Source organism: Microtus oregoni, unplaced genomic scaffold, assembly GCF_018167655.1.
Source record: "Microtus oregoni isolate MIOR12 unplaced genomic scaffold, Mior012 000001F_ref0000356, whole genome shotgun sequence".
In the NCBI taxonomy this organism is placed as follows: domain Eukaryota; kingdom Metazoa; phylum Chordata; class Mammalia; order Rodentia; family Cricetidae; genus Microtus; species Microtus oregoni.
This window is the reverse complement of record NW_024543060.1, coordinates 62,315,923-62,336,066: the sequence shown is the minus strand read 5'-3', so window position 1 is coordinate 62,336,066 and position 20,144 is coordinate 62,315,923. Positions and strand designations below refer to the sequence as shown.

Genomic DNA, 20,144 nt, shown 5'->3' with positions numbered 1-20,144 from the left:
TCCCCATAGCTTTGTTTAGAGTCAAGTCAGCCATGACCTCTGGTTTTGACCGTTTCCCACATCTGGGTTTCCCACATCTGGGTTTGCCGGAGAACAAACTCCTTGATCTAGCTGTGAGGTAGAGGCTAATGCAAGTGTGACAATTAGTCAGTTTCTAGGTCCCGGAGATGGAGGCGGTCCAAGCCAAGCCAAGAGGCCCTAGGGTCAGGGTCTAGGGGCTGAACAAAACCACAATTTGGGGGACAGAAAATTTCTCTTAAATACATAGCCGGTGTTTCTAGCACCAGGATCCCCATCCCCCAGCAGCCCTCAAGTGCCCAGGCTCACCCTGTCTCATGCCTCCCTTCACGTCTGCACCTGGTTTGGGCCCATGCTGTCTGGGGCTAGACTTCCTAGACTTAAATGGTATTTCCCAACAACAAAAGGAGAACAATAGCTGTAGTGTTTACTTTCGTTATTATTACTTTTTTTTCCCTAATAAATGGAGCAAATTAGTTTTTTGAGGTAGAGAAAGGGAGGCCCACAGGTGTCTATCATGTTGGTCAAATAAGGCTGCAAGTCAGATAACAAGCCATACAATCTTCGGTTTATATATTCGTTTGTTTATAAGGTAATTATGAACAAGGTATTAAAACTGCCAATTACTTGAGTGACGAATAAAATTTTCCTTGCAGTAAAAGTATGGTCCAGCCAAAGCCAGCAATTTCCTGAACTGCACAGCTCCTAAATTGCTGTGTGAAAGTGCTCCGTTCTGGATGGAGCGTGCACAGTGTGGTCTTTGTCGGCCTCGATGCCCAGCACAAAAATCCCTCTCAGCCACCAGGATAATAGCCCCTGTATCACAAAAATTTAAATCTGCCCTAATGGAACTGAATCAAATCCAAATTCGAGTTTCTTATTACCTTAGACTAACTGGCAAATTACCACCTGATAGGTACCAGTTTAAAACGAAAACAAACAAATAAAAAAAAAACTTGCTTTATATCATGAAAGAGGGTTTTAAACAGAAAGAGAGAAAGAACGACATTTTAAAAAAAGCGAAAAGAAAATCTCTCACAACACTCAAAATAAATGTGTTTCAGAAATGGGGCCTAAACAGCCACTTACAGAGGACAAAGGTTCATTTCTGCCACAGTTTTAGCTTTTCTCCAAATATGGAGAGATGCCAAACTTCATCAACACATTCAAAAGCACCACAGCTGATCATACTGGGCAGAATGTATACAGTTTTGATTAAAAATAAATTCCTTCTCCATTGCTGAAGTTACATGTACATGGCGTCTTTCCATTGCTCCAAATCACAGGGCCCGGAGGGTGTTTAAGTCCTGCACAAACCCATTAGAGAGTAGGGATATTTGCTCTTCTGTGTGTTGATGGCACAGAGAGTTCCATGGTCACAGTCCGCGCTGAGGGGACTTATAATTAGTCCCTTCAAGACAAACAGACCTTCAGGGCACGGCTGGTAGGGAACATAAAACAGTTGCTTCCTTCTAGCTTCCGAAGAAGCCACAGGAAAAAAAAAACAGGCACCCCAGGTATTTCAACCCTGGCTTCTAAGGTCCAAAAATAAGGGCTTCATTTTGCTGCCAATGCCATCTTCCAGCCATCTCTGCCAAACACCATAAATGTAGAGGCAAACATTTTTCTCTGATAATATTTACTCTAAGAATGCCGGAGAGAGACCTAGCCATGACCAAGATCAAGATGCCCTTGACTTCCCACAAGCCTCTAGTCTAATGGGGGAAAACAACAGATAGAGGTCAGTGGCAGGGTGATGCTGAGAAGGAAGGAAGGGACAGCGGTGAAAGTACTAGGATCAGACACTTCATGGGCGCTGGGAAGAGCACAGAAACGCCAGCAGAATTTGCTAAGGAAGTCACTGTCGAGACCCAAGGATGCAGTTAGCCCGGCAAGTGGGAGAACAGGCCAGTGATGCTGTAAGCAGAAGCAGAGGAACAAGCCAGCGGCTCAAATGAGACAGAAGAAAGCATAGCATCTTTTCAAGGAAATGGAAGTGCACTTGGCTCGCTGGGATGTAGCGTTCACAGCTACAGAGAGGTTGATGCTCAAGAGTGAATTAGCTGAGGACGAAAGAGTCAATTCCTAGGCGAAGAGCACTTGCTAGTCTTCCAGAGGACCTGAGCTCAGATCCCAGCACCTCATCGGGTGGCTCAGTCACCTGTAACTAGAGGTCCATGGAAGCCAACATCCCACCCTGGCCTCTGAGGACACCTGCACACACGTGACAAACATACACACACACACACACACACACACACACACACACACACACACATAAATAGAAATAATAAATCTTAAAACAAAGAAAGAGCAAGGTAGCTGAGATGACAGTAGGTGATATCAGGACCTGGGAACTATGTTAGGAAATGGCTTTACCATTGGGATTGCTGGTGGGGATAGACCAGAGGTCTCCTAGTGACAGGACGATACCAGGGACCTGGCAGGGCAGGAGCTGGTAGAGACTGTCTGAAAGGCAGGCAAGAACGGATGCACAGCACCGCGTGTGAGGCTTCTTAGTAAATGAAGGGGAAATAGGGTGGTATTCTGGTGTCATGGCAACGACCTGCTTAGCCATTACGTTTGGAGGGTCATGCACCATGCTTCTTCTGGCTTCCGGAGCACAGCCAAGGCTTTGTTCCCCCTGCACATGGGTCCAGGTCCTCTGCTCCGCAGCTCTGGCCTTGGGACCAGGTTCAACTCTAGAGGAGTCTCCCTTCACTCTGTTACTTTTGTGTTCTGTGCTGGATGTGAGGTACTCTCTAGGACCTGGGACTCCCTCTTGCTTGGCAGGTATGAAGTATCACAGATTAAAAACAACCAATACCAGCGCTTCAATGGGTTGGTAGCTTCTCAGAAAACGGTTGAGTACTGTCTCCACACATTAGGAATCCTCTCCTTTGATAGGATATTGGGAGCAGCTGCGTTGCCTAGGAACCTGGGGGAATTGCGCCTAGTAGAGCACAGCTGGTGAGGCTTGAAGGGCCACTTGCCATGGTGGTGACCGCTTCTCCTTGTGATCCTTTGACTCCCTGTGATATCCACCATCTCAAAAGTTCTTGTGCACTGCTAAGTGGATTTAAACGGTGATCATTTCGTTCCAAGGTGAGGAAAGAGGCTTGCAGAGTGGAACAGTCTCTGTCAGCGAGGAGCAGGAATAGCAGGCTTTTTCACGCTGAAACCACTGAACCAATCAAGCCCTCGCTCCACGAAGAGTGAGGAACATCTGCCAATAGTTTCAACTGTGGCTTACCTATTGCGCCAGATACAAGGCAGCTCACGGCTGTGCAGGCGCGATGTGTAAGGGCATGCCGTGCTGGCTCCTTAAGGATGCCATGTGTAGAAGTCGCTCTCCTTTCGAGAGCATGGGAAACCATGCTTTAGATACTGCAGTTCCCTCTCTAGCTGGAATGCTTCACCCTAGTTATATCCCTCCCGTTCTAGTCTTCTGTGCCACTAACAAAGGCTGAATCTATGGTCATTCCACTCCAAACTCGACTCTGCAAGCACATTAAATATACTGACTGGTACAGTCTGGCCTGGCCATAGGGAAATACTGATCTCGGCATAAACTTACAAGCAACCAGCTTTACATGGTATATAAAGAAATCACCGGCTATTAATGAAAACACAACATGGTACAAATGCACAAACGGGCATTTATTTCCAACATATCTCTCTCTCTCTCTCTCTCTCTCTCACACACACACACACACACACACACACACACACACATACATCAAAAAAAAAGTTTCCTTGAGTCATCTTGAAAACTACTTTGGATGAAACAACTTAACTCCAGTTAATATCAGACTTCATTTAGAAGAAAGATTTGGCAGGCGAAAAGCCTCCCCTGTACAGATAAAAATAAACAGCCTTTGCTCACCTCTGCGAACAAGATAATGAGGAAGTCTCACTAAGAGAACACACGTTTAGACTGGCCCGCCCGCCAGCACTGTGCCATCGAGTGAGAGCCGACTGCGGAAAGTTCTGCACGCAGACAAGAACAGAGCCCCACGAGGAGGCGGCTGTCACGTCTTCTCAGCTCAAAGTCAGGACAACACCAAGCATAATATCTTTTGGATCACAAACAGGATAAAGATGGCTATGGTACAGTATTTTAACAGCGGTCTGACCATAATCAGGGTTCTGTATGCCTGCCAGTTAGAACACATGTTAAAATGAAAACCGGACCGTAGGTCAAAAGCCCATTCATACCACATACAACACAACCCTTCTTCATTGATCCCAGGTATAAAAGTTCAAGTTGGTCCTCTGTGTAAACAGAAATTGACTAAATAAATAAATAAATAAAATAAAAAACTCTAAAAGCGGGTGATAAAGCAGGTAGTTACTGAAAATTTATCTTAATGTGAAATTAGTATGCACAATAAAGCTAACTCTGCTCTGACAATACAATTTTTTAATTCTAGGGTTCGAGAGGTGACTCAGCAGGTAACACACACTTACTGCCAGGTCTGATGACCTAACTTTGAACCCCCATGGTGGATCTCTAGTCCTCTGACCCCCACACCTGTGCTGTAGGCACTCATGGGAATGGCGATCCAAGATGCCTGGGGTTCACCAGGAAATGGCACACTCCCTCAGCTGCCCAGGAGGACAGAGAAGCAAACAAACACAAAGATGACTCCTTCTAAGGATCAACTTGCTCAGAGAGGAGGCTCTCTGATATAATAATTCAGACTGCCGTACCCGAGAGGGCATCACTCTCCTGTGGTTCAATGTCTTGCTTTGCTTCACTGGGTAAATCCAACCAGACGGAAATGGAATAGGAAGATCTAGCCCAGCCATCATGAGCTGGATGCCAAGAGTTGCATGGTGGAGCACTACCAGTAACCAGATTTGCCACAGAGACTTCAGGAAGAATCACAGTCCCTAGCATTGTGCCTCCCTCCGAGAGTCTTCTTTTACAAGTTGTTCCTGTACCCCTGATCCTTATTGTCCTCAGTTTGTGCCCTCATTTTCCTGGGCCTCGATTCCCATTAGCTTCTCCATGTTTGGGAATATTTCTGCGAGTCTGGCCATTAGATGTGTGCTCTGTGCTCGGGCAAGAAGTGGTTGTCCTTTCAGGCTGGGAAGGCTTGGTCCTTACAGATGAAGCCAGGCACTGTGGCGATTCTTCAACCCCAGTGATGCTCAGCCTTGAGCCAACATCAGGGCTGGAAGAGGGCATCTTGGAGGCAGGCCTGCAGAGCACGGCACCCCGGGGGTTCTATTCGGGGTGTGTGCAGGGGAAGGTAGACATGGGAGTCTGTGCTCCTACCAAGTCCTCGAGTGCCCTGCTGCTAGGAATGCTGTGGCAAGATCACTGTCAGTTATCCCGAGAGCCTGCATTCAAGTTTGCCTCCTCTCAGAGCTCCTTGTACAGCCCTAATGTGATGAAATTTCACACCGCAAGTCCTCACTGCAAGCCTTTTGCTGCACACAGTAGGTCCTTTCAGTAGAGACCCATTTTGCTTCTCAGTCCTCAGATTGTGCCCCCCACCCAAACTGTGGCAACCTCTTCAATGTCCACCAGTGTCTTCTGGTGGAATTCAACTCACAGAGGAGCCAGCTTCCTAAGTGCATGCTCTTTCGTCCGCTCTCCTCCTAGTCTCCTTCCCTTTGTCCGTTGGCTCTTTCTGGGAGAATTTTCCAACTTTCCCCCAGCACTTTGATTTCTTCGTTAAAATGACTGTTTCTGCATTCTGAGCTTCGATTTTATAGCTTGGTGAGTAGCTGCACTTTCACCTGCCAGAGTATTTCCCGCTGCATGTTCTCACTGGGCTCTTCTGCTTTTGTGGCTTTAGTGGTTCCTCTTCCTCCCCCAAAGACCAGATCTATGTCTCCATCTATTGCCTCCAAATCCCCTTTTTCCATTTTTTTCAGATTCTGATTTTCGAAAGCATTAGATATTCATTCATATTTTCTAAGAAAGTTCTTTTAAAAAATCTAAAGCTAGGTGGGGCAGCAAACACACACAATCCTAGCATTCAGGAGGCTGAGGCAGGAAGACACTGAGTTCAAAAGCCACCCTGACCTAAGCAGCAAGACCTTATCTCAAAAACAAAGAAAAAGCAAAAAGAACAATAGCAAAACAACTCTCGAAGGAAGTAGGATGTAGCTGTAGCCAAGGTGGTGGAATTCTTGCCTGGCAAACCCAAGACTCTGGATTTAGTCTCCAGTGGCACATACATCAAGCACGGTGGTACAGGTACATGTCTTTATCCTAGTTCTCAGGAGGTGAAAACAGGAGGGGCGGAAGTTTAAGGTCATCTTCTGGTTTATAGTGAGAGTCTTCAGGAACACACAGATCCATCCCACCCAGACTCCACAAGCTTCCTATTCAGTTGTCCTAGAAATAAACTTCCAGTCTCGTATGTCAGATGCAGGGCTATGAGTCTGGATGAGAATGTGGAGGTCCCGATACTTGATACTTCTTATAATTGGGTTCTAGCTAAGCCTTTTTTGTTTCCAGTCCTATGGGGTACCTCCACTTTCATAGGTTTCCTGAACTATCCTGAGGATCAGTAGCATATGCACATGTGTATACACACATATGCACACACACATACACACACATGCACACACACCCCACACAGATACACACATGAACACACATACATACACACATGCACATTCACACACACTCACACACACATACACACATGCACACACACTCACACATATGCACACTCACACACACACTCACACACATACACTCACACACACATACATACACACATGCACATTCACACACTCACACATATGCACACACACTCACACATGCACACACATACACACACTCACACACACATACACACTCACACACATACACACACACTCACTCACACACACATACACACACTCACACACACTCACACATATGCACACACACTCACACACATACATACACACTCACACATATGCACACACACTCACACACATATACACACTCACACATATGCACACACACTCACACACAACACACACACATACACTCACACACACATACACACATGCACACAAACACACTCACACACACACATACACACACACTCACACACACATACATACACACATGCACATTCACACACACATACACACTCATGCATACGCACACACACTCACACATGCACACACACTCACACACACATACACACTCACACATATGCACACACACTCACACATATACACACACACTCACACACACATACACACTCACACATATGCACACACACTCACACACACATATGCATACTCACACACACACTCACACACACATACACACTCACACACACACACACACAACACACACACATACACACACTTTTACTATCAGGGATCTCCTCCACTTTCTCCCTACATAAGTTTATGATTTATCCATTGGCTTGTAAACTTTTTATGACATTTTCATTTGGCCTGTGATCTTTCCTTTGTTCTTGCTGGTATTTACTTTGGGTCTTTTCTTCTCCTTTTCTGTGTTTTATTCCTTTCATTTTCAGGTGGCTGTGAGAGAACCGAGCAGAATGAGTGTGCTCGGGGTGACAAGCCTAGCGCACGTCTCCTGCAGTATTTCATCAGTAGCGCCCCATTTTCCTGAAAAGTGAGCAAATATTTACCACTAACCCATTTCTTCCATATGAAGAAACCATTTTATTGGCCTAAACAAGGAACTGTCACTTCATAACAAAAGCAAGACAGTATGGCTGTTCAAAACCGCAAGTAAATAACAAGGTATCACAGAAGGATTACCTGTGCACATGTACACCAGGCTAAAGTAATTCTGTTTTATTTGGTTCGCAGAGCAACAGGCAGGGAACACGGCAGAGTATTTTGGTCTCACTGGTCCCTCTGGGTAGACCCAGAACATGTGGTGGTTGTGATCCATGGGCAGGTGCGCTCGCACCCCTATTCTCTGTGCACCCTGGCATTGAGCTAGGGGATTCTTATCACCACAGAGGACTTACTGAGCAGGACTGGTGAAGCCTGCGGGAAAGGGGCAAGAGGATTTGTGCCCTCGAGATGGCAGGGGCTGGGACTGGTGTGGCATGCCTGGAGTCCGGCACAGAGGAGCTGAGGCAGCAGAACCACGGCAGTGTGTGCTCCATCTGCAGTGAGACCTGTCCCACCATACAAACAGTAGCAGGAGGACAAAGCATTATTAAAAAACTTGTGTTTAAAGCCTGCGATGCCCACAGTGGAAGCTTCCTCCCCAACACAGAGGGGTAAGTTCTAGCAATTACAGCCATAGAGCGGGTCTCTCTGGAATGGGCGCTCACCAGAATGACCTTCGGCCCCAGATGTGCTCCCTGGAGAGGCCCAAGGATCTCTCTCTCTCTCTCTCTCTCTCTCTCTCTCTCTCTCTCTCGGATCCTTTGCTCCCACCGAGGAAAACGCCTCTTCTAATCCCAAGTTATGACAATTGTGTATAGACATTTATACTGAATAAAAAACTGGGTCACAACAGTAACATATCTAACTATTTCTAATTCTGTGTAAATAATTCTCTTTGTTAATTACATGTTGTGGTGAGTAGGAGAAAGAGACAGACTCATTCTATGAACTGACTGTGTGCCCAAATCTGTAAGCATTTTCCATTGGAGGAATTCTGCCAGATATTCTAGACCAATGCCATGTGTGGGATTACAAAGAAAACAGTGACCAAATTCAAAAGCGCCTCTCTCTTTCTCAATAGACACACACACACACACACACACACGTCTGGTTTTACACATATGTGTTCATTTTGACTATTGCATCTTATATTACTTTGCTATGATAAATTTGAATTACATAATAAAACTGACAGTTCACAAATAAATACCAAATGTATCCTATGCGCCAAAGTACCCGAAGTGTGACTATTCCCTTAAAATCTCCTTTGGTCTTCAACTTTATTCTATAGACTTCTAGACTGCTCTATCTGCTGGCTGAAGCTATACAATAAGGGAATGAGACAGCCAGGCCGGTGGTATAAAGAGAGAGAAAGGAGGTGTTTGTGTTTATAATTGCTTTTCCTTTCATGTTTTGAATTTAGCACTTAAGCAACTTACATCCAAAGGAAGAAGAGGGCTGTTGGTCACAACACTGTTTCGCTGGTTTGGTCTTCAGCAGACAAGAGTCCTGAACCCCTGGCCTTAGGAAGCCATCAGAGAAACTTAAGCAAGAAAAGGAAGAGGCAAAAGCAACTAGACCAGAATAGAGGTGCATGTCGAATCTTGCCACCGCAATCATGGAAAGCTAACTGGCTAGAACTTTTTTTGTCTGTCTTGGCAGAACAAGCCTCACTTGGCATAGAGATGCTTCCTGGTAGAAGCTGTCCCCAGTGCTTCAAAGCAACACTTGAAATGGTTAATCCCAAGTGGGGAGGAATGGGGAGGCCGGGATAGCTCAGATGTTCTGCGCCAAGCATTCTAGTAGGACAAGCTCAAGGGAGTGGAGGTCGATTTTAGGATCTTCAAGGAAGACACTTGGATGCACACCTTCCTAGACCTGAATGGAGGGGGGATGGCCTTGGACTTCCCACAGGGCAGGGTTCCCTGCCCTCTCTTAGGACTGGAAGGGTGGGAAGAGGGTGAGTGGGGGAGCGGGAGGGAAATGGGAGGAGGGGAGGAAGTGGAAATTTTGAATGTCATTATTTATAAAGCAATAATACTAATACTAATAAATAATGATGACTGACCAATAGGTCACTTCTTTCAAATCTACAACTCTTGTTTTTTGGGGAGAAGAATCAATTTAATAAGTAAAAACAAGTTGTAACAGATGGAGGAACTGAATGGCTAATTGTATAATTAACTAGGAGCAAGTCATGCATTCAGGCCTCTATCCATCCAAACGTGTACTCAGCACCTCCCATGTACCAAACACCATCCAAACGTGTACTGAGCACCTCACATGTACCAAACACCATCCAAACGTGTACTGAGTACCTCACATGTACCAAACACCATCCAAACGTGTACTGAGCACCTCACGTGTACCAAACACCATCTAAACGTGTACTGAGCACCTCACATGTACCAAACACCATCCAAACGTGTACTGAGTACCTCCCACGCACCAAACACCATCCAAACGTGTACTGAGTACCTCACATGTACCAAACACCATCATGCGAGCCATGTCCTAATGGGCATAAAAATAGAAAAGACATCACTTTGGGCAGGTTCCATTTGGAAGAAAAAAACAAAAACTTTAAAATCACAAATACAACTGGAAGAAATAGGTTTACAGACACACTTAAAAACGTAAAAGTGGCTGGGTACAATGGCTTTTGCCCAGCACTCAGGAGGCAGAAGCAGACAGATCTCTATGAATTCTCAGCTAGCCTGGTCTAAATATCGAATTCCAGGCCAGTCAAGACACTATCCAAAAAAAAACCAAAAAAAATGACAAAAAACAAACAAAAACCCCAAATCAACCAACTAACGAAACAAACAAAATCCCATAAAGGTGGAGCCTGAACTGAGTCTTAGGAAGTGGAGAACAGAGTGGTCATGCCGTACAAGGCAAAGCAAACAGGGCTGGAACAACACAGTCCATCCCGGAACCCAAGGAATAACTCCAGAGACAGTCCGATTTGAAGAAAGGTTGGAGACCCCTGTACATCCAGGCCAAGATTCCATCTTTGACCTAATGAACCAGGCGAAGACACTGAAAGCTCTCAAAGGCCATGCAACGGTGACAAATACATCTTTCCAATTCAGTCACTCTAAGCAGAGAATTGAACACCCGGCAAGTCTGTATCCTGGGGACAGGCTCGTTGAATGAGTAAATGTGACGGTCAACTCAGAAGGCGGCACAGGTACAACAAACAATGTGCACAGCAAACTCTTTGATGTGCAAGTCATCGTGAAGTCCAATAAAAGAGTGACACTTGTGAACTTTTGATCCACGAACACAACAGTGCCTGGTTTACATCCATGGGAGCCAGGTCGAGACCTCTAAAGCAAGACTCTTGGCGTGAAGGAAGACGCTAGCCCGTTCATCCACCGACAGGACAGCAAGTGCCCAGGGAAGAAATTTGCAGTGAAGTTGGCCAGATGCCATCGGCTCCAGTACAACCAGATGTGGGCAGGCACTGGGTATGGTTCATGCCCACTTAATCAAAACAGAGCTTGTTGGCGCCCCTTGAGAAACCTATGTTTTACTTTTGGTTAAAGTTGATTCTCAACTTTCTTAATTAATAGGACAAGCTGGTGACCTCTTTTCAAATACTCACTTAGGAAGGTTTCGGTTAAAACAGCTATTTGTGTTTTCACCTCCTAGTTATAAAATAATTCAGACACGTCACTGCTTGAAAGTCTCGTAACGCTTGTCTTCCCATATGCAACTTGATTTCTGAGCTACGAACCTATAAAAATCACTAATACTAGATTTAAAACTATGAATTAAACTTGGCGAATTCTTCAGACAAACTCAGTATGACACAACCAAACAGCAGGACCTTAAGTGAATCCCAAACTAATCCAGAAGTCTGATTTTTGTTTGGACTGCATGAGAACTGTATAATTAATATGGCTGTATTCACTATATAAATAACAAACTATATATGTCTCCAGGTTTATGACAGAATGACACTCCAGAAAGTCCCACAGCATATGTGGAAATATTATAAATGAAAAATGCATTTAATGGCAAACAACCTACTGGCGGTCATCCAAGCTCAGGTTAAACATATCCTAAACATGCTAAGACATGTATTCACCTCTAGACAGGTAAAACCATCTAACAGAAATATATTTTACAATCAGGTGCTGTCCCATGTAACTTACTACATACACTGAAGGAGGAAGCTGGGCCATTGTGGGGGCACACTCAAACCACCAGCCTGCCTAAATAGTCAAGTTTGGGGGTACAATGTACTATAACCTCATTTCTCCTCAGTCATCCTGCTCCACCCTGTGCATGATCCAGAAGCCAGTGCTGTGTCTCTCCCAGAGATGAACAACCTCCTCTATGTGCCGCCAACGTACTCCAGGGCTTGGTCTACAGAACAACCGTAGGATCTGTGAGTGGTAGGCAGGTCACAACTATTGATTCTCAAAGCCACACATTGACTGTCTGAAAGGGAGAGGGGGGAGGCAGATTCTGCTGCTTAAAAAAAATAAAAATTTAAGAGCTTGTCCATGACTCCTTCAACACCAGCCAATATGGAGGAACCTCCATGCCTCATCCTACCAAGCTATTCGCATCTTGGCCCTGACATCAATGATCTATCCAGGTAGCGACTGCTGTATCTCATTGCCTGGGATATTCATAATCCCCTGAACATCACCTCTCTTTGGTGGTCTTTCCCAGCTTTCCTTCACTGTTAGACCTACACTGCACAGCACATGACCCAAAATTCACCCTAGAAACATAAATTTAGGCTATAAATGTTGAGGGATTTATTTACTATTATCATGTAGTGCTGTCTTTTTATTTTTTTATTTTTTGACCACTGAAAGGAAGCTTTGATTTTTACTGTTAATTCACTCTAAATATAAATGCACCTTATCTCTGCCTCAGGTATTGCTGCAAAGATCGTTTCTGGATGCCACCTATTTCCCGTGACTCTCCTGCTCCAGAATCCACATTGGCCCATTGCCCTAGACCAATGCACTTGAGCTAAGCCCACAGCAAACTGCAACCACTGCAGTTGTGGTTGCTGGAGATCCTCGGGGCTTTTTCAAGGATGGAATGCCATTTGCTCCTCAGCGGGAACTGAGGAGGTAGATGGGCAGACATCTCTGCCCGTTTGTACAGATGTTGTAAAGAAGACGGCTTGGTTGTTCCAACTGCTCAGCAGCTCAGACCCGAAATAACCACACAGAAACTGTACTAATTAAATCACTGCTTGGCCTGTCTAGCTTCCTATTGGACAGCTCTTACATATTAATTTAACCCATCTCTATTAATCTGTGAATCACCATGTGGCTGTGGCTTACCCGGTAAAGTTCCTTCCAACATCTGTCTCCAGAGGAGCTCCATGGCTTCTCTCTGACTCCACCCTCTTTCTTCTAGCATTCAGTTTAGTTTCCCTGCATCACCATGTTCTACCTTGCTATAGGCCAAGGCAGTTTCCTTATTCATTAACCAATAAAAGCAACACATAGACAGAAGGACCTCCCACACCATACAGACAAACAAAGAAGGATTAATTAAGTCTGCCTAAGGTCAGACAGGCCATTTCCTGTGAGCTGGACACAAGCCAGTGCCCCCAACTCCAGCCCTGGTCTCCCCTACTCCAGAGGGTTCTATGTGCGTCCCATCCACTCAGCTTCTTCATGAATGCCTTCTACACACGAATGGAACTGCTCTGGGCAGCTGTGTGGATGGAGAACACAGGAAGACATGAGTCCTACCTTTGGTATGAGATATGACAAATGCCCCCCCCCACACCGTACACCTGTGAAAGTTTTAAAACAGAAACAAAAGGAAAATCTCTGTGCTGAATGGCCAACTGCATTAGTCATCTTGACTGGGCTGAGGAGTAGCTGGGGGTTAATGAGGAGCACTCTGGCTGCATCTGAGAGGACATCTGCAGACAGGATAAACTTCGGAGGAAAACCTGGAAATGAACGAAGGCAGTGCCATCCCACAGGTTGGGGGCCCACATGGGACAGAATGGAAACGGAGAAAGCCCTCTAGAGCAGAGGCCTCCATTCCCTGCTTTCTGGCCACCAAAATATCCTTGCTCTTCTCTACTAAGCCCTTTCTCACATGATGGACTCAAACCTCAAAATCTGAGTTAAAGGTGACTCTTCCTTCCTTGTCCTCACAGGCATCCTGTTACAGCGACAAGAAAGACTGACTAGCAATCACCATCCTTCTACAGATTCTACAGAACCGGAAGTCCCTGCCTCCCCTGACACACACATCAAGAGTCAATACTCCCTGCCACACAGTGCTATTTTTGGTAGTGTCTCTGCAGCTCAAGACCCCACACCAAGGGACGGGTGTGTGTGACTCACACACCTTTCTGTGTCTCCTACACATCTCAGGTACAAAAGATGGGACGAAACCACATGTAATCCACAGTAGGTTCAGAGGCCAGCAGTGGGGCAGCCACCAGTCACTAGTAGTCCTAAACACAGCTGAGGACTTTATACAGCCTCCGCCTCTCACCCCAGGAATCCAAGATGGCTAGCTTTCTTCTGAGGGCAGCAGCTCAATCTTGTGGGACGTGTGTGTGTGTGTGTGTGTGTGTGTGTGTGTGTGTGTGCATGCCTGTGCCTCTGCCATTGGTTTCCACTCAGAACCTGGTAAAGTAGAGAACGAAGTATAAGGTGGGATCACCATGCCAAACCTGGGTGTCTGGACACCAACCTGGGTGACTTACAAAGACGAAAGCAAAGGGGCCATGGCGTCTGGAACAGGCTCTCATTGTACAGCCATCTAATGAATCTGGAGCTACTTCAATTGCTTCTCTTATTCTTTTTAATTTGGTCTTTTTAATTAGTGTTATTGCTGTTGGTGTAATTTAATATTATGACTTTACCAAGTAGGCACAGTTGAACGCTGTAAATATTTAGCCACAGGTTTAGACTATGTATATAAAAGGTCTATCTGAATTATGCTAAGTACACATGGCTTTCATACGTTAACTATACACTATATACCTGCAATAGGACACTGAGCCACAGAAGTCTCCAAGCACAGAGGAAAAGGGTGGAAACAAGGTTATTTGCTAACTGGGTAACAGGAGACATACAGGGAAGGCACGTGGGCAGGGCAGGGCCAGGCAGGCTTCGAGAGGAGCCCCAGGCTCCAGCAGATACACTGAGGCCCTCGCTGAGATCTCACCTTCTCTGTGCATCGTTTTCTCTCTGCATCCCCTTTATTTATTTTTACATTTTTACTTATTTATCATGGTGGGGGTACATGAGCCACAGTGTGCTGGTGGAAGTCACAGGACAGTTTGTGGGCACTGGTTCTCTCCTTCCACCACAGGGGTTGTGGGAAATGAACTCGGGTCCTCAGGCTTGGCAGCAGGGGCCACTGAGCAATCTCCCTGGGTTTCCCTTCTATACTGTCCTGTCTTCTTCAGCCATGCCTGTTCCTTAGTCTTTCTTCCCTCTTTTTTTCCTCTCCAGGATCTACCCTGCTCTGTGGACAACTCTTAATCGATTTTTATCTTCCTGCTTCCATGAGAGGTGAGACTTCCCTGCCGTGATGGCAAGAATTCCTGTCTGTATTGTTCACTGCTGACCTCTGACCTCAGAACTGTAAGCTGACACACAGTAGGGCTCTGCCAATATTGGCCGTTCCTGAGCACATCAAAGGACAGCTGCCAGGGTTTGTTAATCACACCTTTATCAGGAGCCAAAGCTACCTTGCCTTTGAAGCTGGTTTACTGATTAGTCTTTCTCTCCCTTCTTGCTAGAATGAAGCTCCACCATAATAGGCTGTCTGTGGGCTCTGTGCTTGAAGCAGATCGTGGCATACAACATAGATTCACTGTGCTCTAGGTAAGTGAATCATCTCCCCATCCCTCTTCCCTTGTGTGGACCAGATGGCTTTTCCTGCCTTCTCCCCACAAATCCTCAAGACGACTCTGGGAGACAGGTACTGCTCTCCTCATTTTAAAGGAGAGAGAACACACAGAGAAAGGCCTGCTGTGGGCGGGGCCAGTAATGAATCCCAGACCTCTCGATTTGAGCTTTGTGAGCTCCTCAGTGAGGCTTGGAGATGCCTGGCACTCTAAGGCTGGCCCCCACGCCCGTCCTTGAGCCTCACTTCTCGTAACCTTCCTCTTGGCGAGACCCCTCCATAGATCAGGGCAGTGACCATGCTTTAGTTCCGCAGGCTGCAGGGGTAGTTCTTGGACACCTCCAAGCTGCTTTTTATACTGCAGCTAGGGTGATGTTTTCAGATACTACATTTGATCCTCTTACTGTTACAAATCTCTAATGGCTTTTTACTGAAGCCGGTGCTTTGAAGTTAACTGGTACTTAGAAGAACAATGCTGGGGTGGGAAGGGGAGAAGTGGCTCAGTAAGTAAGGTGCTAGACAGGAAGATCCAGAGACTAGCTGAGTGAAATGGTGATGATGGTGGTGGTGGTGATGATGGTGGTGATAATCACAAGGGGAGGTTGAGGCAGACATCCAACATGGCCCTCTGGCTTCCACATGGGCACAAACACACATCTGCACACTTGTAAAACGATGGCAGTATCATCTTGATTGTGATACTGACCTGACTGACATTTCAGAAAAACGTTTCCGTCGGAGCTGATCAGAACCTAGGGGGCTGTCCCAACAGATGCTCCTGGCCCTGCCCCCACTCTGCCAGTGGGGACTCTCTAGGAATGGGGTCAGAGGATGTTCATTTTAACTCCACAAGCACTGCTGGCAGCCAGTGATTTAACACTTTTCATCTCTAGGGCACTTGGCAAATGTCTACAGGTCAGGCAGTACTATTTAAGCCATCAGCATCAAGACAAAGACTGGACCAGCCCTGTTTAACCACATGATTCGCAAATTAAACCTACCTAACTCACGGTACAGGTTCCAAAAGTGCATGGAGCCTGGCTAAGTCATGCCACGCCACATGAAGTGTGTGGTCAACGGGTTTACTTGGAGATACACTCATCCCGAGGGTTATCCCATTTCTAAAAGACGAAACAAAAAACAAACAAACCCTATCCTGCCACAGTCATGCGATGATTTGAGAGAGGAAAAAAAAAATCAATAAATAAAAGACACAGACAGAGACACAGCCCATGCCTTGCCCCCTGCACAGTGAGCTCTGAGCCTTCTGGTCAAGTCTTCTGCATTGTAAAAGATCTGTTATCAGAGACAAGCTTTGCCAGAGGACACTCAGAGGCTCTCCAGCCAGCATCCCAAATTGCTCATATTTTACCAGGGTTCGAATGCTGATCTGAGTTTCTCTTTGGACAAGGGGGTGCCATGTGACCCAGCATTAGCTCCCATCTCTCACAATTACGGGCAGAGACAAATATTTTACCAGTTAGTCATCTCTGAAGCCAGTTACTCCAAGTGGGAGGGCCCCGTGGCACAGAGAAACAACAGCATGAAGCTGGAGTGCTCAACCTTTATCCTTAGGATGCATGATATACACAGAAAATATATATCACAAATTTGATTTTATAAAGATTGTGATTATATATATGTAAAGACTCGAACTAATTTTTCCTTTTTACAACATATAAATAACCCAGAAAAATATTTTCTTCCAAAAATAAATAGAAAAACAAGCAAAAATAAAAACACCTGATAACAAAGGTCAAATGGTTTTAGAAACTACTTTGAAAAATGCAACTTAAATCTAGTGCTAAGGCAAGTATGGAATCTGAGTCATGTCATGAGGGTTAATATATATATATATATATATATATATATATATATATTTGCAATTTCAGAAATGTCTTTAAAAGTCCTGATATTTAGCTGAGATTACGTCCAAGGGCTTCTCTACGAGGGAAAATAAATATTCCATCTACACAACAATAACAGAGGATATTAATGTTTTAGAAATAGTAACTATATATTGCAATATCCAGAAGAGCTGTCGGGAGAAAACAAAATACTTGTAGTAAGAAACTACCAGAGAAGCAAGGTTTTCAGGATCTTTCACGGGTATTCTTCATACAAATCACCACCACGGGGGGCTTCCTAAGCTAAGCCATAATTGGGCCTCTCATTATGAGAGATGAACAAAATAGTGACTGCCCAGTGGTACGATGACCCATGAAAGGGAAAGGAGGCGAGATTGTTGAGGCTAATTTGATGCACAGCCTCACAAGAGCTAACCACATACAGACACAGCGTGTGGAGGGTTCGGAACTTTTCCCGTTTGTCCAGCCTCTAGCTCGCTAGCTAGAAGGAATGGCATTGAAGGGGTGGTGGTTGCTATTCAGTTCCAAGAGAGATTCATAACTTCCTTGCATGTTCTTAGGCCTTCGACTCTACGACATGCCAAACTGCCGGCTGTTAGGCCACCCGCCCAGACCAGACGACACACTACAGACCCCCAGCCACTACCGTGCCAGGTTCTTAAACACGTTAACTGAATCTGCCAAAACACAGGACAAAGACAACAGGATGAGGAGACAATTTAAAAATCCCCCTTGGTCAGACAACTCCCGAGGCTGCAAGACACACTCGGATGCCAATAAAACGCGAAGAGAATGGGTACCGATACTGATATGAAAACTCTGTTTTTAACTCAGTGTTTATTTGACAAATACCAAGCGCCTTTTCTCTCCTTCCTCTCTGGTCCTGCTCTCTGGGAAAACCACATCAGTATCAAATGCCACTTGGTTTTTACTCAAACAGGAGACAGCAGACTGGGCGGCTGCACGGTGACTTGGCTGACCTGCGCCTTCAGTAAAAACAAACCACTATAAATCACCAGATGTAAGCAATTGGAGAGTGATCACGTTAATTAATTGACCAGCTCTCCTGAAATTTACTATGTAACTTCAACCCTTCCAACACCTTTACCAGAAAAAAAAAAAACGGAACAAGGACGGCTTTTAATCAAGCGGTTTAGAGGACACGTTTTAACTTTAGAGACAAGTAAAATTTTAATTACTTAAGGTCAAGATGGGGAAATTGCTTGATTTTAGAAATTACACGCGGAACATAGGAGATGCTACTTTTAAATGCTGCAAAGACAAGGTGGTTCCCAAAGCTGACCTCAGTAATGAATATAATAAACATGTAATCTGTTCTGAAAATACAGAAAATTCAACACAATTTTAGTTGTATGTGAAAACTTGGCAAACATTTTCAGTTGGGGTTTCTAATCTTGATTCCCACACCGGGAGCTATACTTATAAGGTGATGCAAAATGATTCATGGATTAAGAGCAGATTCTGCTCTTGAGAGGACCCTAGTTCAGTTCCCAGCTGCCACATCCAACAGCTGATAACAGATCCAAGAGATCTGGCGCCCTCTTTTGGACTCCAAGGGTACCTGCACTCACTCACATGCACACAAATCCACATACACACACAACTCAAAATAAAGACGATACCACCATGGCATACTACCAATTTCCACTATCCTCACAGGAAGTCTGGGGCATTATCTACAAACATTATGTAATACAACATCCAGTTCCCATGACAACTACTGGGCAACACCAAATTTAAATTCTAATCTACAAAAGGTAACCAAAATTCAAGGCAGCTTCTTTTGAATCCTGGAAGTCAGGTTAGCAAAGTGTGTTTTTGTAAAGATGCTTGAGAGGGTCGTAGGTCAATGGGTTGCCTAGCAACCAAAAAGCTCTGGGTTACACTCACCCCACCTCCCCTCCACCCCAGCACCAAAACAAACAAACAAACAAATAAATCCTTGCAATTTAGAAGTGGAAACAAGTTAGTATAAATAGGCCTTCCTTATTATGCCCTCAAAAGGGTAATTAGTCTGCTTATAAGAGCTACATGTTAGTCCATAGAAATCAGTGGTTCTCAACCTTCCCGAAGCTACAATCCTTTAATACAGAGTTCCTCATGTTGTGTTAACCTCAACCATGAAATTATTTGATTGCTAATTCACAATTGTAATTTTGCTACTGTTATGAATCATAATGCAAACATCTGATATGCAGGAGATCTGATATACAACACCCAGAGGGGTTGTGACCGAACGGCTGAGAACCACTGATACAGGTAGTACCCGCTGCTCTTACAAACATCCACGGAGACGATGCTGACGGTCACTTACAAGGAGAGCTGTCTAATATTTGCTGAGACAGGTCCCAGGCTTGGAATGGTCTCCAATTCATTGTTATTCAGCTTCCTAAGAATGCCAAAAGGACAGAAAAGGCTAATTAGGCCGTATGAAATCCAAAGATGGGGAAACACTATGCATTACTTAAAGGCATTGCCCGAGCTAAAAGTTAAAAGTTCGAAGGAAGGTCTTATCATCCAAAGAAAGGTTCATCCCCTGAAATGGTCTGGGGTGGAGGGAAGAAGGGGGACATTTTATGCAGCCCTCTTATAGGAAGTAACAGGGACTCACACTTCTCGGAGGTTTTGAAGGTGGCTCAGGGAACTTGTCTGGAGAGAAGATAATCTGTTGTGACTCAGGTCCCTGTAAGAAAACAAAAGTAATATTACCACCTTTTTTTTTTTTTTTTTTACAAGCAATTTCTTAAAAAGTTACTA

General features: G+C 45.0%; 1 protein-coding gene across 1 annotated transcript in view; it reads right to left on the bottom strand.

The window, feature by feature from the left end:
- The window catches only part of Lrig3 (leucine rich repeats and immunoglobulin like domains 3), a 49,128-nt gene that overhangs the window by 22,817 nt on the left and 6,167 nt on the right, over positions 1–20,144 (bottom strand). Inside the window, exons 2-3 of the mRNA XM_041674320.1 lie at positions 19,999–20,070; positions 19,702–19,776 (exon numbers count right to left, since the gene is read on the bottom strand). Of these exons, the coding sequence (XP_041530254.1) occupies positions 19,702–19,776; positions 19,999–20,070 (147 nt within the window). The remainder of the gene's footprint in view (positions 1–19,701; positions 19,777–19,998; positions 20,071–20,144) is intronic.